Here is a 24098-nt window from a genome sequence, read left to right as displayed (position 1 = left end):
GCGTAGAAAAGAGTGGTCAAGACAGCCTGGGTTTGAATCCGGCTCTACCACTGCTAACCATTTGTCCTTAGGCAAGTCACTTCACCTCTCTGAGTCTCTTTGCTCATCCATAAAATGGACCTACCATCCATAAAGTACAACCAAAGGGACACATTGTTTAAGAGCTTGTGTCTTTAGGATCTTAAGCTGCTCCTTTAAGGCAGAGGATGAAACAATCCCAATATCCATCAATAGATGACTGGATAAACAAAATGTGACACATTCAAACCACGGAATAATACTATTTGGTTGTAAAAAAAAAAAGAATGAAGTACTGACACAAGGTACAATACCAATGAACCTTGAAGATTTACACTAAGTGAAAGAAGCCAGATACAAAGGACCGCATGTATGATTCCATGTGTATGAAATGTCCAGGTTAGCAAATCTGAGAGACAGAAAGCAGATGAGTGGTTACTAGGGGCTGGGGGGGGGTGTGAGGAGGAATGGAGAGTGATGTCTGATGGGTATGGGACTTGTTTCTGGGGGGGGGTGACGAAAGTGTTCTAAAACTGACTGAGGGGATGGTATAATAGCATGATTCTGTGAATATACTGAACACAACTGAACTGTTCAGTCTAAACGGGTGACTTGCATGGCTTACATCTCAATACAGCAGCTCCACCCGCACCCCACCCCCACATCTCTGGGCTCAGAGATGCTGTGAGCATCTTGCACAGCTCTCCCCAACCATACAGCCCTGTACTCAATGGTTCCAACTTCTCAGGGTGGGGACACCTCAACTGGGCTGGCCCCGACCCTGGAAGCCCTCAGGAGAAGGGCTGGTCTCCCTTCATGGTTCTGTGAACAGGACCTCATCAAGCTCCCGGGGGCTAGGGACTCACCTCCTGGCAAGGGCACGTGCCTCTGTGGCCAGCTGGCTCCAGTTGGTGGGTTGGCCAAGCCCTTCCTGAGGAATCACCTTTAGAGAAAAGAAGGAAGTCAGAGGGAGCTGATGGCCCATCCCTGAAGGTTTAGGGCTGTATCTGGCTCAGTTATTGGGAGAACTGGGCCACGCCACTTAATGTATAAATGCTCAGAGCCAGCTGCAAAGTCAGCATCCAGGGGGCGGAGCCCTAGAGCTTGGAAACAACAGTAATGATGCCTGCCACTGGCTGGGCATTCACTGTCTACTTGGAATATACCTTGTGCTTTGCAAACATCATCTCACTGAATGGGCAGAGGAGCCACTGTGTGACCTGCTATTCTGAGGATGAGAAAACTGAGCCTCCCAAAGCGGGGACATGCTCCAGGCTCAGTCAGGGGGAAGGATCAGGGAGGGAGTCCCCTAGGGTACCAGAGATGCGAGGATGGTGGCCGCATGTAGAATCTCCTCTTCCGAGGACTCCAGTGCTGCCGCTAGGTCCGCCAGCTGGACGCAGGTCTTCTCAACTCCAGCCTGGGCACAGCGGGTACTCCTGCCCAGCGCCTGCAGCTGCTCCCGGGCAGCCTTCACAGCATGCTCGAGTCCTGTCACCTGCTCCAAGAAGGCTTCCTGGGCCCCTGCAGAAAGCCCGCAGCCCAGGGGTCACAGAGCAGTCGAGATTTCACAGTAAAGCCCACAGCCTCAAGGTGCCCCAACTGTGGCCTCTACTCCTGGGCACAGCTTGACTCCCCCCACCAGGCCTGAGCATTGGTTCTAAAGGAAGAGCCTCCCCCATTTTACAGCTGCAGAAGCTGAGGCCCAGAGATGGCAGATCATGACCCAAGGTCCCCCACGCAGGAAGTGAGCCACAGACAAAGGACTAGAAGGAAGTCAGGCCTTCTAGAGCCACTGTGAGTACTTCCTGAACCTGAGAGAGCAGTAAACCCTCCCCACCAAGTCAGCTCTGTAATCCACGGCGTGGCTCAGAGCAGACATTGAATGCACAGCATCTGATACCTCCCTATTTTGTGAGTCTTGCAAACCAGTGCTCAGCTCACCCGTGGCTGCTGCAGGAGTACAGGCGCTTGTGAACATAAAACTTGACAAAATAACCAACTGGCTTTTGATGCCCCCATCAGTGTCCCAGGGCCAAATTTCACCTCGACTTAATGACAGTCTTGTTTCTTATTTGCCATTCACTTTCTGTGCTGGTGCCTCAGATGGTAAAGCGTTTGCCTACAATGCGGAAGACCCGGGTTCAATCCCTGGGTCAGGAAGATCCCCTGGAGAAGGAAATAGCAACCCACTCCAGTACTCTTGCCTGGAAAATCCCATGGACCGAGGAGCCTGGTAGGCTGCAGTCCATGGGGTCACAAAGAATCGGACACGACTAAGTGACTTCACTTTCACTTTTCTATGCTGGGGATACAGCAGTGAGCAAAGTGGCCAACAGTTAAGACAGCAGGAACTTTACCTGTTCAGCACCTGGGACAGCGCCTCAGTGTTCATTCGTTGAGTGACTGACTCAGTGAATGAACCCAACTCCTGCCCTCACTGAGCTTACTGGTATAGGCTAGGTGGTGCAGGGGACATGGGGACTGAGGCTGTAGTCAGAGGCTGATCTTAACAAAGCTAAAAAGTACAACAGGGCAAGGGATACTGAAAGAGAGGTCCATGGGGTGGCAGGACTGCACAGCAGGAGGGGCTCACCCAGCCGGGGAAGTCAGATATGCTCTACCAGCAAGCGAGTTCTCCTAGGGCTGAGCCCAGAGCCCTTGAAGCATCCTGAGGCCAGACTGAGGGGTTCCACGGTGGGCATCTGACCGGTCAGCCCCCACCCCTGGCCCCTCTGTCTCCCACTCTGCTCTCCTGCTGTACCTTGCAGCAGGTGGGGGCCCTGATAGATGTCCCCCCGTGGGGCCTCTCCCTGTAGAATGTCCAGCGGTCCCCAGGGCCTGCTGCAGTCAGACCCTTGCAGCCATCCTTCCATCAGGGTCAGCCTGGCCTTCAGCTTGGCAGCCTGGAGGGGTCAGGGAGGGAAGGGTGTGTGAGGCTGGTGGCCTGAAGTCCTGCTTGGACAGCTCTGCTGGTTTCTTCCTGGCCTGCCATCCCCACAAGTGTTGCCTTCTCCAATCCTAATCTAGGCCTTAAAGCGAAGGATACACTGGACCTCTGAGGACCTACTGTACCCTCCCCCATCCTTGGAGCTGACCCTTCCCTTCTCACACCCATGGTACCTACTGGCATTCAGCCAATCACACCTCTGCCCTGCTGCGGTGGGGTGGGAAGGGAAGCCTCAGGAGGATTTCTGTCTGTCCTGCCATGTCCCCAGGACTTGGCATGGAGCAGACGCGATCCTTGCAGACGGAGTGACAGAGCTCTGCTCCATCTCCTAGCCCCGTTCTTTCAATCATATGAACAATAAATGCATTTATGGAGCACTCGCTAGGAGCCAGGTGTGAGTGACCACCCGCCACGCGTCAGCTCACGTTCACCTTGCAACCACCCTAAAGGGTGGGGGGATACAGGTCCCAAGCTCTCTCCTTGATTCTGAAGTCCAAAATGCTCTGAAAATCCTCAAAGATTTCCATTCCGCATAGGATGGCAAAATCAGGTTAAAAAAAAAAAAAAATCCCTGAACTCACTTAGAACAAGGCTACCTATGATCTTTATTTCCCTTCATGGTGTAAATGTTCGGAACAAGGCTACCTGTGATCTTTATCTACCCTCTTGGTGTGAATATTCACCTGTGTTCCTGCAGATGTATCAACGGGCTTGATTAGGGCAGCTGGCCCAGGCACTGCTGGAAGTGGTACCCAATATCCATCACACGCCATCCTATCTTTCTACAGAACCATCATTCCAAAAGCTGGCCTCACTGATTTCAGGAAAGGGATCACAGGTCTGAAGCATCTCCATTTTGGAGTCAGAGAGACCCACGGAAGCTTACCAAGGCTGTCACCTGCCTGGACACGTGACAACTAACAGGGCTGTGGGGTCATGCTCCTGGGGTCCAGAGGTCATGCTCCTGACCCCTGCTTCACATCACCTCCCTGCTTGAGGTTCTACTTGTGTTCCAGCATGAGCATCGCCCTCCTCCTGACCCTCCCCACGAAGGGCCATCTGTGTCCTCATCCCCACCAAATGTGAGTAAGTGTGAGACCTCAGTCTGGTAGTGGAGAAGGACATAAGGCCGGGCCCATTTTTCTCTTGTCCACTCAGGAACCAGGAAAGGGCAGAGGGGAGAGCTGAGCCAGATGGCTGGGTGGGCACAAGAAGGAGGTGGCTGGTAGCCCCAGAAAGACCAAGGATAAGTGGGCACTTCCCAGCACCCAGCACAGAGCTGGCGCTTGCTGGGGGCATGAAATGAACAGAAGGCACAGCCGGCCTGGGCAGGGCCTAGACGGGGAGGGCTCACCTCCTCCTTCACCAGGGCGTAGCAGGATGGGCACTCCTGGCACTGCCTGCCACTGGCCGTGAGGAAGAAGTTGTCCTGGCAGCGGTCACACTTGTAGCCCACGAAGCCAGGCCTGCACACACACGTGCTGTTCTCGTGGCACTGGGGCAAGGTGGCACCCAGCGGGGAGCACCTGCAGTCTGGGGGAGAGGTGTGCAGATGGCACTGGGAGCCCTGATGGCCACCCCACACCAGAACCCCCAGGTGCCCTGCAACTCTGGCCACCCAGATGCTCCCGATCCCCATGGGCAGCTGAAGTACCTCCCTGGGTCGTTCCCAGGAGACTGATTCAGAAGGTTGGAGACGATGACCAAGAACCTGAGTTGTTTCAGCGTCCCCGGGATCTGAGGACCAGGCGGGTTTAGGACAGCCATGCAGTCCACGTATAAGTGAGACCCAGAGAGGTGATCTGACGGCCCCAGGCACTCAGGAGATCAGTAGTAGCGTCTAGGATTAGATTCCACACCCCTCCTCTGCTCTGTTCATTCACTCCACATTCCCACGGCTACTTCTCCAAGAAGACCTGCCCCTTATCCGATCTGTCTCCTTCCTGCTGCTCAGCCATCCCCCCCCGATCCTCTTTCCTAGAAGCCTCCGTCTCCGGGCAGCCCAGGAAGGACCCGGCTTCCTTACCACGGCAGCCCTTGACGGAAAAGCCGAAGAAACCCAGCTGGCATCGGTCACAGGTCTGGCCCTCGACGCCTGGACGGCAGGGGCATTGCCCGGTCTTGGGGTGGCACTGGTCCTCCTGGGAGCCCCACGGGTGGCACTTGCAGCTACAATTAGGGAAGGGAAGGAACCCAGGTCTGGGACGAGTTCTGGGCCGTTCCCGGCCCCGCCTCTGTCATCTTAGGCTGGCGTGGGGCCTCGGGACCATGCCCTCTGTGGACAAGGTCCCATCTCTGTGCAGGAACGTGTCCAACAGCCTCCTCCAAGCTGTAGCCCAGGAAGCACATCCCACAAAATTCTCCCCCTCCACCTCCCGAAAAGGGTATGGGGACATAGTCATATATACATCTTGGACTATACCTTTCAGTTGGAAAATCACAAGGCAATTAGCATATTGAAAGCATGAGACAGACAGTCTGGTCAGAAAGAAACTGATTTGTTTCACGGGGCATGTCCCTGGAACCCTCCGCTGCTTCCTAAAGACACTATCTAAGCTGCTGCTGTGGCCACAAAGGTCACAGAGCGACCGAGTTACTGAGGAAGGAAGCAGAGACCGAACCAGCTCCCGCCCGCCTGGACATCCCTCAGGGCTGCTCTTGGCCTGAGTCCTGGGTTGGCAGGGTGGTGAATCTGACCCCCAAGGGATCGTCCCCTTGTCCCCCGTCAGTTCACGGCACCTGGCAGTGGGCCTCGAGGCTCCCTGGTGGATTCTTCCATCCTGGGGGGACCCCCAGGGGAAGGGCACCCCAGCTGCGCCCCACTCACCGCCGGCAGCCCCTCCCGGGCTGGAGGTCATAGAAGCCTGGGCTGCAGTGGCCGCAGTCCTGTCCGGTCACATGGGGCAGGCAGGAACACTGGCCGGTCACTGGGTCGCAGGGTCTGTGCTCACTGACTGAGCCCTCCGGGTTGCAGCTGCAGGCTGGGGCATGGGAGTAGGGGAAGGAAAGGGTGTCAGGGCACCCTGCAGATCATCTGTTCCACCTCGAGGGGGTTCCAGAGAGGCAGAGAAGGTGGGGAGCCCAGGGAGATGACTCCCATTCAGCTCAGACTCCTGCTGCTGCTGCTGCTGCTGCTGCTAAGTCACTTCAGTCGTGTCCAACTCTGTGTGACCCCATAGACGGCAGCCCACCAGGTTCCCCTGTCCCTGGGATTCTCCAGGCAAGAACACTGGAGTGGGTTGCCATTTCTGAAAAAAGGCTCCAGGGCTCGGTGCTAGTCTCAGCCCATTTTCTATGTCCTTGGAGAGACGGGTCAGATGGCTGTGGTGGCAGGTGCCCTTCTGAGCCCCCTACAAGGCTGCAGAGAAGGCCAGAAACTCGGTTGTGGGGGTCAGGGGCCGACCTGGCTCCCACTGTTTTGAGTCACTTGACTCTGCTCTCCTGGGCCCCCCTAAAACAAGAGGCTGACAGGGGCTGCATGGAGCAGGGGCGCAAATGCTGAGCTTCTCCCTGGGCCACTCCTGGAAGCCTCCCACAAGCTGGTGCACGCCTCGAAGGCCCAGAGAGCTGAGCATCTTGGAAGCCCAGGGGCGGGACAAAATGATGAGGGCCACAGGCCATCTGGGACAGTCTCAGGTGCCAACATCAGAGCATGAGATCAGTGCTAAATCATCCGGGCAGGAAAAAAACAAACAAAAAAAATCACAGGGTCAGAGTTGATCAGATCCCGAAGCTGAAAGAACCTCGGAGAAGAAAACAAACCCTTACACTTTCTCGACAAGGCAACAGAGAAGGTGAGTAACCTGCCTAAGGCTGCACAGGAGCCTTGCAGAACAGCCGGCTGGACCTGGTGGAGAAGGAGCCCGCCCCGCCCCGCCCCATGGGCCCGGGAGGCTGGTACTCACGCGCGCATTTGTCTGCGGGCCGAGGGGCCAGGGCGCTCCCGTAGAAGCCCTCCCGGCAGTGCCCGCAGTGGGCACCTGTCGTGTTGTGCAGGCATCGCAGGCAGCGGCCAGACAGGGGGTCACAGTTGCCCACAGCATTGGGGTCCACGTTTCCACTGCACTGACATGGCTGGCAGGGCTGGGGGCGCCCAGAGAGCCCCAGTGGGTCCCCGAAAAAGCCATCATCACAGATCTCACAGCGCCGCCCTGGGAAAGAAGAAGGCTTGTGTGGAGGAGCAGGAACGAGGGGCCTGGCCTGCTGGGTCCGTGAGGGGTGAGGGTGGGTGGGAACCCAAGAGAGCTCCCGCAAGGCTCCTGGTGGAGCGGAGCACGGGCTCTGGGGTCAGGCTGACCTGGCGCCAGGGCTCAGCCGGGCCACCAGCTGGCCGTGTGGTCTTAAGTGAGCCGCTGGGCCTTGCTGAACTTGGACTCCGTGTCTGCAGAGCAGGGACAATAAAGGCAGCAACCTCAAAGGACCCTTGAGAAGGTTTGGAGAGCAAAGCACTAAGCCCAGATACTGGCACATGGTTCATGATCAGCAGCAGTGGCTAGTATCACCCATTCACCATCATCACCCTCCTAGCCATCTGGTCCTCATTCACCATTCTCTTCATCAGCGCCTTGACCATCCTCTTCCTCACGTAATCATTATCTTCATCACGACCTTTGTCTGCAGAGGTGAGTGGCAGCTGGATGATGTGGGGTCTGGTCAATTTCTCGCCCATGGCTGATTTAGCATTATTCGTTTTCGGTCGCGCTGGGTCCTCGCGGCTGCCTGCGGGCTCTCTCTAGTTGCGGAGAGTGGAACCTACTCTCTTATCGCAGAGAGAGGGCTTCTCGTGGCTGTGGCTTCTCTGGCTGCAGAGCAGGGCTCTAAGGCACGTGGGCTTCAGTAGTTGTGGCCCATGGGCTCTAGAGCACGGGCTCAATAGTCGGGGCACCGGGCTAAGCTGCTGTGCACCATGTGGGATCTTCTTGAACTCGCGTCTCCTGTGTTGGCGGATGAATTCTTTACCACTGAGCCACCAAGGAAGCTCTGTGGACATCACCTCATGTCATCATTTTCACCCATCATTCTCATCGCTACGGTCATCATCTTGACCCTTATCTTCCTCATGGCCTTGGGCATCACACTCCATCCTCACTCAGCATCTTCATTATCGTCACCTTTACCACCATCTCCACCTTCATCATTAGCATCAACTTGATGGTCTTCGTCATCTTCACCCTTATCTTGCTCATCCCTCTCTTTGTCGTCATCTTCCTTGCCTCCATCTTCAACATCACTGCCACCCTCCTTGTCACCATCCCCTCCCCCATCTCTCTCCCTCAGCCGGGGTTGCTTTTTCCTTGTGGTTTCCGGCCCCTTTGCCTGTTCTGCTTCTCATGGCTTCTGAACTCCCTCTGGACTGTCTATTTCCTACTCCTGCCCTGCTTCCTGGGTTTGATCTGGTGCTGTGGCTTCATCTTCCAGCCCTAGGGTTACTGTGAGTCTCAGAAAAGACAGTGTGTGAGGAGGCTTCTGGAGGGTCATGGCCTGGGAAGTCCACCCTGAACACAGATGAGGCATCAAGGGCCATCCTTGTTCCATGGGCTTCATGCAGTGTCAGCCTGTTCTTGGTAAACATGCCTACCTCTCTGTGCATATCCGCATGAAACAGACGATGGGGGACCTGGGGATGGCAGGATGATGGGCATCTTAAATGATCTTCGTGTCTGTAGGCACTCACGTTCCTTTACACTTTTCCCAACAATTTACTCATTGGTTACAATGAGTATTACTTAAATTATAATCTAAAAAGTAGCTACTGTCATTGTGAAAAACAGCTGTGGGCTCCCGACATCCTCAAAGTTCGTCACTAAGGTGGAAATCAAGTTAATGCAATGAAAGGCAGGCAACCTTGAACATGGAGAAGGGGATGACTAAGGAGGAGAAGACAAAAGAGAGAAAAGGAAGGAAAAGAAAAATCTGAATGGAGTTCAGAAGGTAGAGGGTAGACTGGCTTTGAGACTCTTAAACAGGGATGGAGTGAGATGGCCAAGGGGCAGATTGAAGCCAGTGATGAAGAATGTGGTCCCTGCAGTTAACTTGCCGTCCACCCGGGACTGGGTGACGATAGTTCCCTGGCAGGAGGCAGCTGCGAGGGGTCAGGGTGGTAGGCAAGCGAGGCAGGCAAGGATCAGGACTTGACTGCAGTCAGTCCTGGATCAGACTGCGTGGGTGAGTCCCCTGCGTGCTGAGCTCTGGCGGGACCTGAACGATGCTGGCATGATAAAGACGTGAGCTGGCACAAAGCCCTAATGTCCACCCTCGCATCCTTCCCAGGGCTCCTGCTGCGCACAGCAGTGCCCTCCTCCCCCGAAGTCCTCCCTTGGGTAACTTCTCTGTCTGCCCTCTCTCACTGAGTGGAGTCCCCTTGAGTTGTAGACTGGGGGAAGCCACAGGTGAGGAGCCAGGGAATGTGGGGAAGGTTATGGAAACACAGGGGCAGCATGATGGTGGGGGGCAGGGTCCTGAGGTGGGACCTCACTTGCGCAGTTCCTGGTGACCCCTGCTCTGGAGCACCTCCCCAATCTGCTAGTTGTCAGGGAGCTGCTTTCAGGGTTTTTTTGGCCACACTACATGGCAGGCAGAACCTCCTTGACCGGGGATCGAACCTGCAACCCCTGCATTGGAAGCATGCAGTATTAACCACCAGACCGCCAGGGGAGTCCCAAGGGAGCTGCTTTCAGAGTGGTCCCAAATGTAGAACCAGGTATCTGAGATCACGGGAACGTTACGCCAAGTGAAACAAACCGGACACAGAGGGCAAATATCGTCGGAGTCCACCTACCTGAGGTGCCTGGGATATTCACATTCAGAGAGATGGAAACTGGAACGGTGGGTGCCAGAGGAAGGGGCGGGGGGAACTACGAAATAATCATTTAATGGGTTTCCAGTTTCTATTTAGGATGATAAAAAACGCTGGGGGTGGATAGCGGTGATGGTTACACAGCATCGTGAGTGTACTTAAGGCCCCTGAACTGTACACTTAACAATGGTCAAAATGGCAAGTTATGTGTATTTTGCTAAAATTTGAAAAATCAGTAACGGCAAATATAAAAAAAAAAACATTGAATTGCACACTTTAAATGGGTGAGTCAGGGGGTATATGAATAATATCTCAATAAAGCTCTTGTGTGCTTTTTTTTTTTTTATTTTAAACGATCAGATGTCTAGGATGACTCTTCTTCCTGGAGCAGGAATGGGGAACAGGGAGAGGACTGGGGATGGGGGGAGTTTTGCATCACACATGACCTGGAGACATTTTAAAATTATTTATTTGTTTGTTTCTACGTTTCGTTTTTTGGCCACACCGCACGGCTTGTGGGATCTTAGTTCCCCGACCAGGGATCGATCCCAGGCTCACGGCACTGAAAGCTCCGAGTCCTAACCACTGGACCACCAGGGAATTCCCATGTTCCGAGGAACATGACAGGAATACAGATTCCAGAGCTCTGTGTTGAGCTACTAACCCAGGCTCTGTGGGTTGGGGCAGGGCTGGACACAACAATTTCCAAACTCCCACCTGGATATGCTCAGTGGTCCAAGTTCTGCCAGGAACCCACAGCAGCCCATGGCCCTGGCTATCAGACTATGAGACTCAGGATTCCCAAAGGTCAGGCCTGACACCCCTAGGCGAGCCCCTCCCTCATCTGTGGACCCAGGACTCACTCCTGGAGCATTGGCAGAGGCAGGGTCCCTGGGCACTCACCTCTCTGGCTTGGCGGGCAGTGGGTACACACCACTTCTCCGCTCTCTGGGATGGTCGTGCAGGCCGATTGTCCGGGGCACGGGCAGGGCTGGCAGTCGTCGGCCTGGCCTGTGAAGGGGTTGCCGTAGAAACCTGGCAAGCAGCGCTCACAGGATGGGCCCTCGGTGTGGTGGCCACACAGGCAGACCCCTGAGGGGCGAGACAAGCACCTGGTCACCACCGCCTGAACCCAGACCCCGCACAAGACGGCGGGCGGGCTCCTGCATGGGGGGCCACCGAGCACGTCCTGGGGTGGGAACTGGGGTGGGGCCTCTTCCACGGTGCAGGCAGCGTGGCCTGGGGATGAAGCATCCACCTGCGTTCACGTCCACCACTTACTGACCATGTGAAGCTGGGCACCCCTGGGCCTCAACCTCCTCACCTGCAAAATGGGCACACATGACTCTGATCTCAGCAGGTTTTCATCACGATTCAGCGCAGCCACGCACAGCCTCTGACACAATTATTACTGTCATCATTATTATCTGATAACCCGAAACCCATAACTGAACCAGCTGACGATACCGCCAGCGTTTGCTTCCAGTTTTCCTTTTCCCTCTCCTCAGTGGCTTCGTTGTTTTCTTCTGTAAATTGAAGCCTCCAAGCCCTCTTAAGCTCAGGGACAGTGACACAGACCCAGGATTCCGGCCTTAATGTGAGGAAACCCATTTAGGGGGTCTGTGGGTTTCCAGAAGCTTTCTTGGCCTCATAGAATGGAACTCCCCTCCCTGCCCACTGGCTTTTATTTATTTATTTACGATGGATCTTCAGTTCCCCGACCAGGGATGAAACCCGTGCTCCCTGCAGTGGAGGCGTAGAGTCTTAACCATCGGACCACCAGGGAATTCCTGCCCACTGGTTTCTAATGGAGGGGACACTGCAACCCCGCTTCTCTAGCTCCATGGCGTCTAGAGTCTGCCCAGAGCCACTGCCAGGGACTAAGGGAGGAGCCTGGCTAAGAAGGGGTTAAGCAAGGCCACCCCTTCCCAGAGGCACCCCCCAGCAGCACTCATCAAGGACTGGGGTGAATAGAGTAAAGAGAGAGGACCCGGGGTGGGCAAGCAGAGCACGGGGGGCACCCAGGGGTGCTTTCCATGGCCTCTGTCTCTGCCCAGCACCCACATACTCACTACTCCTCCGTCTGCCCAGGAAGGGCAGCAGTGACCACTGTGCCCCCACCCTTTACAGATGAAGACCTGCCCAAAAGGAGCTGCAAGTTGTGCCAAGGCAAGGGGCTCTGAGGGACAACAAACCAGTCCCATCTCATGAGATGACCCTCCCAGAGCCCCGCATGGAAGGATCACGAGGCTCCATCTGGCTCGATTAGTGATGCCTGCCTGGGCACCAGGAGGAAGGAGCCCCTCGTGCTGTGGGTGCTCCCCCACCCCGGCCGGCCTGCTGATTCCCAGGCTACTGTCCTTTGACAGCGGGGAAAAGGCATTTCCCTTTGCAGAGACCCTAGAAGCTGCAGAAGAGCCGCAAGGCGCCGGCCCTCCCACCTCCCATGTGAGAGGCCAGTGTCCAGGCCCAGTCCGGCAGCTCTGGCCCAGGGCCGGTGGTCTCCCCTCTGGGGTTTCCTGGTGACCGTCACTGGCAGTGACCTGAGAGAGAAGCAGCTCTGCCACCTACTGGCCAAGCCGCCTCCCTGCACTTTAGGTCCCACACCTGTAACAGGGGACCAGAAGGGTCCTGGCACCTCCAGGGCTTTTTGCAGGATCCAACGATACAGCTTATAAAAAGGTGCCTAGCACATGGAGGAACTTGAGGACACCATCTTATCAGTATCAGTGATCACTCACACGCACGCAGCTGGCCCCATTCAGGTCAGTGTTCTTCTCGCTGCTCTGGGAGCAGCCCAGGTGGCCTGGGGGTGGCGGAGGTGCAGGGAGACTTACCTGTGTTGGGGTCACAGGTGCCGTGCTGGTTACAGGTGCAGGGAACACAGCTGGCATAAGGACCCCCCAGGGGCGTGTTCCTCTTGTATCCTGGAGCACAGGACTCACAGAACTGGCCGGTGTATCCCTGGGGACACGAACAAGTCTCCACCCAGGAGGCTGGTGGGGACAGCCCCCGCTGGGCGGATGTGAGCCGGACCTCAGTCAGAAGCACGGGACCTGCAGAGAGAGAGAGAAGGAGACAGCTCCATGCACGTGTTTCTCCACCAAACCTTCCTACTCACCTGTGTAACAGGGTACTGTCCCACGTACACAAAGGCAGTCCATGGGTTAATTGCAATTTAAAAAAAAAAAAGGACAAAAGGCAAAGGAAAAATTGGTAACTTTCAGAAGGAGAAATATATAGGAATTTTACAATAAGACGCTTACTCTCACTGGTTATTAAAGATACATACATTTACGGGACTTCCTTGGTGGTTCAGTGGCTAAGACTCTGTGCTCCTAATACAGGGGCCCCAAGTTCGATCCCTAGTCAGGGAACTAGATCCCACATGCTGCAACTAGGACCCAGATAAATAAATAAACAGCCAAATGAATAAATATGTACATATAAACATTGATATTGTTCACAACCTTCAGCTTGGTGAGCGTTTTCCAGTGACAGTGGAGGATGGTGGCTTGGGGAACTCACACATGGGAATGTATGAAGATGAAATGGGAGCCTCTAGTAACAGAGGAGTAGCTCCTATCAGACCAACTTGCCCACAGAAAACTACTAGAAACTTGGGGCAAAATAGAAAAACTATCTGTTAATGCTAGAGAAAAACTAGAGCAGGCAAATAGACAAGGAGAGTGGACAGTTGGCATCAAAATATAGATAGGTACAGCCTTGCTGAAGCAAAATTTGGCAGCATGCATTAAAACAGAAAACAAACACTCTTTGGCCTCACATTTCCATTTTGAGGAATCTGACCTGAAGACATGCTTGCATGAGGATAAAAGACCTTTATATGAAGCTTCCCTGGTGGCTCAGATGGTAAAGAATCCACCTGCAATGCAGCAGACCTGGGTTCGATCCCTGGGTCAGGAAGATCCCCTGGAGGAGAAAATGACAACCCACTCCAGTACTCTTGCCTGGGAGATCCTATGGACAGAGGAGCCTGGTGGGCTACAGTCCATAGGGTCGCAGAGTTGGGCACGACTGAGCGACTCACACACGCACGCACAGCTCTTCATTGCAGTATGTGGGCTTCTTAGTTGTGGCACGTGAACTCTTACTTGCAGCATGATGTGGGATCTAGTTCTCTGACCAGGGATTGAACCCGGGTCCCCTGTGTTGGGAACATGAAGTCTTAGCCACTGGACTACCTGGGAAGTCCCCATATGGTTATTTTTAAATATCATTCACTTTTTTTTTATTTATTGTGTATTACAGTTAGCAAGGGACTTCCCTGGTGGCTCAGACGGTAAAGCGTCATATTATATTGGTTTTCAAAAATTGTGTCTAGGTAGGTTATAATATCTGGGAATTTCCAGATAGTAAAGGGGTGCACATTTGTGTGCTCAGCTACTCAGTCATGTCTGACTCTTTGTGGCCCCATGGACTGTAGCCCTCCAGGCTCCTCCATCCATGGGATTCTCCAGGCAAGAATACTGGAGTGGGCTGTCATTTCTTCCTCCAGGGGATCTTCCTGACCCAGGGATTGAACCTGCATCTCCTGCATTGGCAGGTGGATCCTTTATCATTGAGCCACAGATCTGTTCTAAAAATGGATACGGAGGATGCCTGGTCTAGGCACATATAGGCACGGGGTGGGGGAGGAGGAGAGAAAGTACATTAGGAAAGAGAGAGGAACCAGGGACAGGGAGAGGACCACCAAGGCGATCACCCAGTGACCAGGATGAGAGGTGGTGAGAAAGTAGGCTTGAAGCTGTGATGACTCAGCAGGCTGGTTGAGAGGTTTTGGCTGCTGCTGCTGCTGCTAAGTCGCTTCAGTCGTGTCCGACTCTGTGCAACCCCATAGACGGCAGCCCACCAGGTTCCCCTGTCCCTGGGATTCTCCAGGCAAGAACACTGGACTGGGTTGCCATTTCCTTCTCCAATGCATGAAAGTGAAAAGTGAAAGTGAAGTCACTCAGTCGTGTCCGACTCTTCACGACCCCATGGACTGCAGCCCACCAGGCTCCTCCGTCCATGGGATTTTTCAGGCAAGAGTACTGGAGTGGGGTGCCATTGCCTTCTTCGAGAGGTTTTGGAAACCAGGCTTTTTCTAGGTGCAACACCTCTAACGACCAGCAGGGGGAGCTGACCCCTTGGGGAATCCCGGCCTGGACCCTGTGGTCAGCATCGTTGAAGAGCCCTGCAGGGTCCAGCCTCCTGGCAGTGGTGGATTCCACCCTGGTGTGGCCACGTCTGGTTCTTGGTTTCTTTGTGTCCCTTAGAGCTGTCCATTCTCAGCCTCCTCACCTGTCCAGCCCCTGCCTCTGTCCTCAGCATCCACTCCTGCTGCCCTTACTGGTTATACGACCTTGGGCAAGTGTCTTGACCTCTCTGAGCCTCAGACCCCTTTGTGCTAAAGTGCGGACGATAACCTCTGGCTGTGAAGACTCCATAAGGCTATGATGAAAGAGCCACCGGGGGCCTCGCTGGTTTGGGGGCTGGGGAGTGTCCTGGTCATTACTGACCGGAAGAGCTGGTGCTGTGGCCGCTGGTCCAGATGCGCAGAGCAGTCAGGTTGGCGAGCACCCGCTGGAAGTGGAAGGTGGACAGCGGAGGGTCCACGTCCTCGGAGGTCTCCTGCAGCCTGGCCCGGGGAGGGGTCAAAGCAGATCCTGAGGCCTGGGGTTGTGAGAGGGGCCGGTGGTGCCAAGAACCCCCTGGCAGGAGCCCCCAGACTGCAGGGGAATGGATGTGCCTGGATCTCAGGACCCACCCCGACCACCCGACCCCATCACTCAGGACATGGCAGGACACTTACAGGAACTTCAGCCGTACCTCCCCCGCCTGCCCGGAGTCCGGGGTGCGGGGTGAGCCGGAATGCCGCAGAGTCAGGGCCAGGCCTGCCCCTTCCAGCCTCAGCTGCGTGGAGAGTGAGGAGCCGCGGGGGACCCGGAAGGTCAGTGTGAGGGGCTGCCCGTAGCTGAATCGCTGATCTCCCAGAAACTTCTCTGAAGATAAGAGACGAAGGCTTTGATAGTCTTCACTTAATTAGCTGGATTTTTAATGTCTATATTGATTTTATTGGCAATTAAACTCTCAAAAGATAAAACTACAAACTCAAAGGGACCCTGCATAGAAGATCCTGAGGGTGGCCTGCCCACATCTCCACAGCCAGAGCTGGCTTCAAGGGCATGTGACCCTGCCAATCTCCGGGGTCCCACACCCAGTTTAATGCTCTGCTGCCACTATCTTGACACTCATTTTTTTTGTTAAACTTATTTTATATTGGAGTGTAGCCGATTAACAATGTTGTGATAGTTTCAGCGGGGACAGCAAAGGGACTCAACCATACACATACATGTATCCATTTTCCCCCAAACTCCCCTCCCATCCAGGCTGCCACATAACATTGAGCAGAGTGCCATGTGCTATATAGCAGGTCCTTGTTGGTTATCCTATCTTGACATTCTTAAGACTTTTGTCTTGAAACTTGGCTTTTGGAAGTGACGTGCCATGGGACAACAGAGTCCATGTGGGAGCAGAGGAGCTTCAGTATGCCTGGTGGTGGAGATACCGTATTTCTGGTGGCACCTGTCTGCCCGTTCATGTAACACTCATGATGCCAGACGCCCCATGAGCTCAGAGTCCTCAGGGACCCGCATATGTGGGAGTTCAGTGAGGCTCCTGCAAGTCCCAGGTAAGAGAGCTACATGTGTGACTAAGCTGGGGGGCTGATGGCCCCACAGGCCACATTTTCCATGGGAATCAGAACTTGCTTCTAGCCAAAAAAAAGCAGATACACCAAGGACCAGGGGCCCTCACCTAGCCTTCGGACTGTCGTTTCTCTGTGTTAGTCAAGCGCTTAAATATAGTCCATGGGATCGCAGAGTCAGACACGACGGAGTGACTTTCACTTTCACTTAAGCGGAAAATCAGGACTCAGAAGGAAAGGGGACCAGTAGACACCCCATCATTCCTTCCTTCAGGCCTCTGCCCTCAGAGTGGAAGGGACCATGAGCAGAGGGGTGCGGGCCACCTTGAGAAGCTGGAAAAGGCCAGGGAAGGGACTCTCTCCCAGAAGCTCTAGAGGGAACACAGCTAGAACACATTTTGATTTCAGCCCAGCAAGTTCATTTCACGCTTCTGACCTCCAGAACACTAAGGGAACACATTTTTAGCCACTGGGTTGGTGGGGCTTTGTGACAGCGGTCACAGGGCAAGTACATGGGCAGCCCCGCCCCTGCCTGTGCCGGGTACCTGGTGCTGTGAGCTCCGCCTCCTCGTCCTCTGGGTCCAGGAGGAGCCCCCCTGGGCTCCATCGTGCAGGATGTCCTGGGTCCCCCACGCTTCCGGTCCGCCAGCCCTCGGCTCCTGGACATCAAACACACACACGCCCCTCCATGAGGCCTTGGAGGGTGACCTCTGCCCCCTCCCACTTCACACCCTTCCCTGGGTCCCGAGGATGACCCCCAGAGGCATGAGTGCCACCTGAAACAACAGGACCCAGACAGGGAGAGACTGCTCTAGAGACAGGCCAGGTGGGGGTGGGAGCCGGCCGGGACCTCGCTCTGTGCCCAGACCTAGGCAGCTTGGAGCCCCAGCCCAGATCAGGGTGGGATCGTGGGATGGGATGGGGCCCTGGGAGAAGCTAGAAGCTTCAGGGAGTCACCTCTGTTGGGGCAAGGTCATGGCTGACCTCTGAGCCCGCCCTGCCCCATCAACGGACTTTGAGCACATGCGAGGACATGGCCCCAGAACCCCACAGTGGGCCGTCTCTATCGAGACCGGGCTTGATCTGGTTTTCTGGTTTTCAGAGAATTCCCTTGCCTGTGACCTCACCGCCCCTGTCCTTCCAAGTGTGTGTGCCACGAACCTCACTGCACCCAAGGAGGCTCCCTGGTTAGGAAGTGGCCAGGTGGGGGTGGGAACCCAGTCCCAGTTCGGTCCACTTCCCTCCCCCGACCCCAGCAGTTCACCAAGCAGTCAGGCACAGAGCAAGTTGCCTCCAGGGGAGACTCTCCAGAAGACAGCTGGAGAATGGGGTGGAAACCTGGGGCTCCCAAGGGGTGAGGAGGGAGGGAAGAAGAAAGGGAAAGAGGTCAGAAAGGGGAAGTCCGGAGCTCCTCGGTGCTAGGCTCGGTGCTAGGCTAGGTTCTGCCCCCTTGCTTGCTGTGTGACCCTGGGCAAGTTACTTAACCTCTCTGAGGCCAGGTTCTCATATGCAAAATGGGGGCAATGAAGTATTTATGGCCCCAGCAGCAGTTCTCAAAGTTTGTCTGAACACCCTGGGAGATCCCTAAGGCTCTTTCAGGGGAGTCCATGAGGTCAAATGATCTTTTTAGAAACATTAAAATGTCATTTGCATTTTTCATTCTCTTTCTCACGCTGAGAACTTTCCAGGAGCTACAAAATGTGTGATATCACAACAGATTAAATGGCAGAAGCCGTGGTAAGAATCAGCTAACTTCTATTAAGCCAGAGCTTAGAGATGTGCACAAATGTAAAATGAGTAGCACCACTCTTCTCAAAGGTTTTTGTCTTTTTTTTTTTTTTAACTTTTTGGCCACACCACGATGGCATATGGAATCTCAGTTTCCCAACCGCGGATCGCACCTTCAGCCTCTGCAGTGGAAGTGCAGAGTTCTACCTGCTGGACCACCAGGGATGTCCCCAGGCTTTTGTCTTTTAAAAAGTTATTTTTCACAGGCGGAAGTTATTTTTTTGTTATAAGTTTTCTATGGTCATTTGTAAATGAATTGATGCACAGATACTTTAAAATCACTGTTCTAATGTTTAATACAGAAAACACAACCCACATAAACAAAAGGACTTTGAGATTTTCTCTGATTTTCAAGAGCATAAAGGGATCCAGAGATCCAGAAGTTTGAGAACTGCTGGCTGAGGGTGTTTGTGAGATCACATGGGATGCTGAGGCTGAATCGCCAAAGCCAGGGCCAAGTGAGAACAGATCACGATGCTCTCCTAAGATTTTTAAAACAAGTCTCGTCTGATGCTCTCCTAAGATTTTTAAAACAAGTCTCGTCTGATGCTGACATCCTTGACTCTGGGCCAGGTGACCACAGGGCTGTCCCCATTCCAAGCCCCTCTCAGTCCAGCAGAGGGCGCACTGCCCCCCTGCATCTGGGGCGCCCCAGAACTGGCCCTGAGGCTCTCTCTCCCTGGAGATGCTGGAGGTGGGGTTGGGGGAGGAGGTTCAGTGGGGCATGGCTGGAACCCACTCAGCTTATGATGTTTGCCAGAGTTCAGAGCGCCACTGCTTTTCTGCTGTAAAGAGCCACCTGGAATTGGGGACCCTGGATCCTGGACTCACAAAGAGGGCCGTGCACGGCCATGAAGGGCAAAACTCAGGAGCTGATGAACCTGGGGTGCCAACAGCTAAGCTATGTCACCTCCCTTTTCTGGGTCTCGGTTGCCCCATCTGTAAAATGGGAATGAGAGTATCTACCCGCCAGGGAATCCCTCAGGTTCTATGCACGTAACGAGCTCAGCAGGGTGTCAAGCATACAGCAAGTGCTCAATAAATGGAGGCCAGGGGACCAAGCCTGGATCCCCAGCGCTAGGATATGCCAAGGGGTCCGAGGAGGAAATGAAAATCCCCCTCAGGCTCCAAAGGCTGCCATATACCCTTCCCCTCCCCTGCTCCTACTAGAGACTGAGGGAGTAGGCAAGGACTGGAAGGGAGCCGGGGTGCAGGAAGGTGCTGGGGGTGCAGAAGGGCACAGAGGGGCATGGCCACTGTGCAGGCCTGTGGGAGGCACCGGGGCTGGGGCCTGAGTCTGCCCCTCCTTTCCACCCACCCTCATCACTGGATGTCCCCAAAGCAGGCCTGCCCATTCCACCTGGGCTGGGAGCAGAGCCCTCGGAGGCGGCTGCGGGGACCACTTCTTACCCTGGCGGAAGTCGGAGAGGATGTGGTGCTCCCGGAACTGGGCAGCGGCCGCACACACCTTGGAGTGGCCATAGCAGAAGCAGCTGCTGCAGCCGGCGGGGTTGTGGGGCTGCAGGTTAAACGCGCCCGGACGACATCTGCAAGGGAGGCAGGACACGCCCCCGGGGGCCTGTGAACTGGCTACGTTCAGGGAGCCCAGCTAGACCAACTGCAGCCCGGAGTCACCGGGGAATTTTCTTTAATTTCAAATTTAGAGAAGGGTTGCAAACATGACAGACACAATTCCCATGGCATCTTTACCCAGCTTTTCCTAATTGTAACGTCTGACCTTACCAGGGTGCGCTTATCAAAACCAAGAATTTAACACTGATTAATGTTATTTACTGAACATTGGAGAAGGAAATGGCAACCCACTCCAGTGTTCTTGCCTGGAGAATCCCAGAGCCCGGGAAGCCTAGTGGGCTGCCGTCTATGGGGTCGCACAGAGTCGGACACGACTGAATCGACTTAGCAGCAGCAGCAGCACACATTATTAGGATTTCTCCCCCTTTCCCACAAATGCCTGTTTTCTGCTTCAGGATCTGATCCAGGGCATGGTGTTGTATTTCACTGAATCTTTAATCTCTCATCTGTAATAGCTTGTAGGTCTTTCTTTGATACTTTTGACGGTACTGGTTAAATACTTTGTAGCATGCCTCCATTTGGGTTTATTTGAGGTTTTTCATAATCTGACTGGGGCCAAGGGTTTGGGGGGGAGAAAGTGCCCTTCTTGTCACATCTTACTGGGGTAACTGCTACCCGTGTGATGTCCTGATCATGTATGATGTCACCGGTCATGTATGACATTACTGGGGATGTTAACCTTCACCGCTTGGTTAAGGCGCTGGCCACCAGGTTCCTCCACTGCAAAACTGCCATATTTTAGTTGTCAAAAGCAAGCCACTAAATCCATGCCAGACTCAAGAGGAAGGGAGTTAAGCTCCATCTCTAGGAGGGGGAAATAATCAAAGATTTGTGGGCCTATGGTGAAATCACTAGAGTGGGTAGGAAATTTCTGGGCGGGGCACAGGGTATGAGGGATCTTAGTTCCCCAACCAGGGGTCCAACCCATGCCCCGTATTGTGGAAACTCCAAGTCTTAACCACTGGATCTTCAGCGAAGTCCCAGTCATTGGTAAATTTTTTGAGGGAGATGTTTGAGGGTTATGCATATATCCTGTTTCTCCTTCAATTCTGCCCACGAATGTCAGCATTTATCAGCAGCTCTGGCCTACAGCGACTGTTACTCTGATATTCTAACTGTGATTCTGTATTCCCCTCATTTCTTCTCCATTTCTAATTCTTCTGTGGAATTCTTCTGCAAGGAGGATTTGTCCCCGTGTATTTATTTATTCAGGCATCTATTTATGTCAGTGTGGACTCACGGATATTTATTTTATTCTTGGGTTATAATCCATTATTGTTATTATTTATTTTGTTTCAGCTTTGGGAACTCTTCCAGGTTGGCGCTCATGTCCTTTTGACACAGGCCCCCGTCCTGGTTTGGGGCTTTTGGGGGTTTGTTTTTGTCTGGTTTTGTTTTTAAGCACGTCTCTGCTTTCTACAAAATGCTTCAGGCTCATCTTATATTTTCTCAACCCCAGCCTCAGAATCAGCCATTTTCCCAATGAGCCCTGCAGATGCCTTATACAAATGCAGATTCCTGGTTTGCACGATGTTGGGGGGGTTGCCCAGAAACCCCATTCAGACCAACCCAGGTGGAGGAATCTGATTCATGAGAATCTGCCAATTACCTCAATGCTGGGCTGCTCCAACAAACCTGTCACCCAGTCCTCCCATTTCACAGATGGGTAAAGTGAGGCTGAGAGGCGAACCTCCTCAAGGTCGAGGCAGTGGAATAGAGTTAGTGGGATCTAGCCCCCCAACTCCACTCTGTCTCTTCAGCTTGAGAGGTCTTACGGGAGGAAGACCCAGGAGGGTGTCCACCTCCCCCTCCAGGACCCACAAGCCACACGCAGACAAGGTGAGGAAGAGGCCTGGGGCTGGCCAAGGTGAGAGTCAAGGCTGGGCGTCTTCCTGACCCAGGAGAGGCCCAACATGATCTGGCAACGGTGGAGCCCACAGTGTACCGCTGGGCCAGGCTCTCTCATATAGTCTGTGGCCAGAGGATCAAAGAGGCCCTGGCACGCCCCATGCTGGCTGCAAAGGTTTCAGAGGTCAGAGACGAAGCCAGGAAGAGGAGACAAGTATGCCCAAGAATATAAACCAACATTTGTCTGCCACCCCACTGCTGGGGCTAGGAGACCCCGGGACACCTGAAGCAGGAAGTTTAGGGAAAAGCCCTTCTGCCTCATTGAGCTTTAGAGGCTCCATTTTTACCACAACAGGATGGCAAAGATGGCAAACAAGCTTGAGTCTCAGCTCAATTGGTTGGAGCTTCTTGCAGCAGGGCATAGAGAAGGATTCTAAGGTTACAGTAGAGCTTGTGGTAAAGATTGCTGTGGTCCATTAGTGATGTCTGCCCTGGGTGTGGGATGGGAGGGTTATAGTAGTGCTCCATTAATGATGTCTGTGCTGGGTGGGAGATGGGAGGGTTGTAGTGGCACTCCATTAGTGATGTCTGCCCTGGGTGTAGGATGGGAGGGTTGTGGTGGTGCTCCATTAGTGATGTCTGTGCTGGGTGGGAGATGGGAGGGTTGTAGTAGTGCTCCATTAGTGATGTCTGCCCTGGGTGTGGGATGGGAGGGTTGTAGTGGCACTCCATTAGTGATGTCTGTGCTGGGTGGGAGATGGGAGGGTTGTGGTAGTGCTCCATTAGTGATGTCTGCCCTGGGCCGGAGATGGGAGGATTGTGGTACCAGTAAGATGTGGTTGCTATCCCTGGATTAGATGATCTCTCCTATCCTTTCTAGCTCTTTCTTTTCAAGAAGATGTATTTTCACAGCTTATGAACTATCAGTGGTGGTGTGTCACAGGATAAGCAGTGTCATAAAGTCTTTAGATGATTTCCTGGGTGTCAGATTCGCTGTGCTCTAAGCAGAGAGCCAGGTGGTGAGGTTGCCCAAGTCTGGGAGGACCATGCCCTGTGCTCCTCCCACCACCACCGAGGTCACTGCCAGCAGGCTCATTATTGGGTCGGTTCACCCACCTGTCACACAGGCTGCCTTCCACGTTCTCTTTGCAGGGGCAGCGCCCACTGTGGGGATCACAGGTGCCTAGGCTGCCCGCAGGATTGCAGGTACAGGGTCTGCCAAAGAGACAGGACAAGAGGAGGGTGTCCAACGAGAGAGCTCCAGAGTGGGAATAGCCCATCCTCATTGGAAGGAATCTCTCTATCCTTCCTGATGCACAAGAGGAACAGGAGGCAGGCTGACCCAAGAGCCTGCCCCCTGGTTTCCTCTGAGCAAAGGAAGTGACCTATTCACTCACCTGAATAGCTAACCATCTGCCCCCTCCCACCCGCCTGTCCATCCACCCGCCTGTCTGTTCATTCATCCACTCACTCCTCCATCTGTGCATCCTTCCATCCACTGATCCACATATTCATCCTTCTATCCATCACCCACCCATGCACCTGTTCTCTCATCCACCCATCTGTCTACCCATCTATCTGACAAGATGAATGTCCTCACAGAGCCTAGAGTCCAGGGAGGATGGACAGGCAAACAGGTAGATGCTGGACTTTGATACAAGCTACGGAGAGAGAACATACACGAGTCCATGGCCGCACCAGTGAGATGCCTGGAGTGGGGATGAAGTTGGGGGATTGTACCTTGGTTGACAACTAAAGAATGAGTAGGACTTTGTTCAGACACAGGCCAGGGAGAGGTGGCAGTGGGTGTTGAGTGAGGGGAGAATGCTCTGGGGTCATAGAAGTGGCATATGCAAAGGTCCAGAGGCCAGAGAGACCCTGGAGAAGCATCCCGGTCCCCACCCAATGGCAAGTGTTATGCTGGAACTGCTGGGTATTCTATGAGAGATCTGAGCCTCCCCTACCTTCCCAATGCCATTTCCACTGCCTTTCAAATATACAAGAAGACTGCTGAAATTAACCAAAACCAAATTCATTTAAAAGTGCTTTTGAATTTATAACGGCTTCATTTTCTGGGTCACTGTGTATTTTCTCAATCAAGTGATAGCAGATGTGTTAGATCCCTCTTCTAAGGTCCAGACCCCAGCAGCCCCTGCCTGTCTCTGTCCACATCAGTGCCCCTCCCCACCCCGAGCACTGCAGACTCAGCGTCTCTGAGTTGTGTCCCCCTTGCTATGAATGGCTTCCCTTTGCCAAGATGCCCAAAGCAGAACCTCGGGGGTCAGCCTTCATCTCTGCTTCCTCTTCTGCTCCCTGGTACCACCTTCTATCCATCTATCCAAATGCCCATCAACTCTGCCTTCTGAGGGGCTCAGGAACCCCCACTTGCTTCCCGT

General features: G+C 53.9%; 1 protein-coding gene across 2 annotated transcripts in view; it reads right to left on the bottom strand.

Annotated features, from left to right (window-relative positions):
* Positions 1-24098, bottom strand: part of LAMC3 (laminin subunit gamma 3) — a 68027-nt gene that overhangs the window by 15433 nt on the left and 28496 nt on the right. Inside the window, exons 7-21 of one of the 2 annotated variants that reach the window (XM_055541414.1) lie at positions 22819-22917; positions 19672-19808; positions 17019-17132; positions 15580-15769; positions 15287-15405; positions 13575-13697; positions 12602-12820; positions 10668-10856; positions 6874-7119; positions 5796-5949; positions 4995-5137; positions 4323-4501; positions 2783-2924; positions 1337-1542; positions 885-961 (exon numbers count right to left, since the gene is read on the bottom strand). In XM_055541414.1, coding sequence (XP_055397389.1) covers positions 885-961; positions 1337-1542; positions 2783-2924; positions 4323-4501; positions 4995-5137; positions 5796-5949; positions 6874-7119; positions 10668-10856; positions 12602-12820; positions 13575-13697; positions 15287-15405; positions 15580-15769; positions 17019-17132; positions 19672-19808; positions 22819-22917 — 2337 coding nt within the window. The remainder of the gene's footprint in view (positions 1-884; positions 962-1336; positions 1543-2782; positions 2925-4322; positions 4502-4994; positions 5138-5795; positions 5950-6873; positions 7120-10667; positions 10857-12601; positions 12821-13574; positions 13698-15286; positions 15406-15579; positions 15770-17018; positions 17133-19671; positions 19809-22818; positions 22918-24098) is intronic. The other variant, XM_055541415.1, reaches the window with a different exon arrangement.

This window comes from Bubalus kerabau, chromosome 11 (assembly GCF_029407905.1).
Source record: "Bubalus kerabau isolate K-KA32 ecotype Philippines breed swamp buffalo chromosome 11, PCC_UOA_SB_1v2, whole genome shotgun sequence".
Lineage (NCBI taxonomy): Eukaryota > Metazoa > Chordata > Mammalia > Artiodactyla > Bovidae > Bubalus > Bubalus kerabau.
The sequence above is the reverse complement of the archived record's forward strand: the minus strand, read 5'-3'. Positions and strand labels throughout refer to the sequence as shown.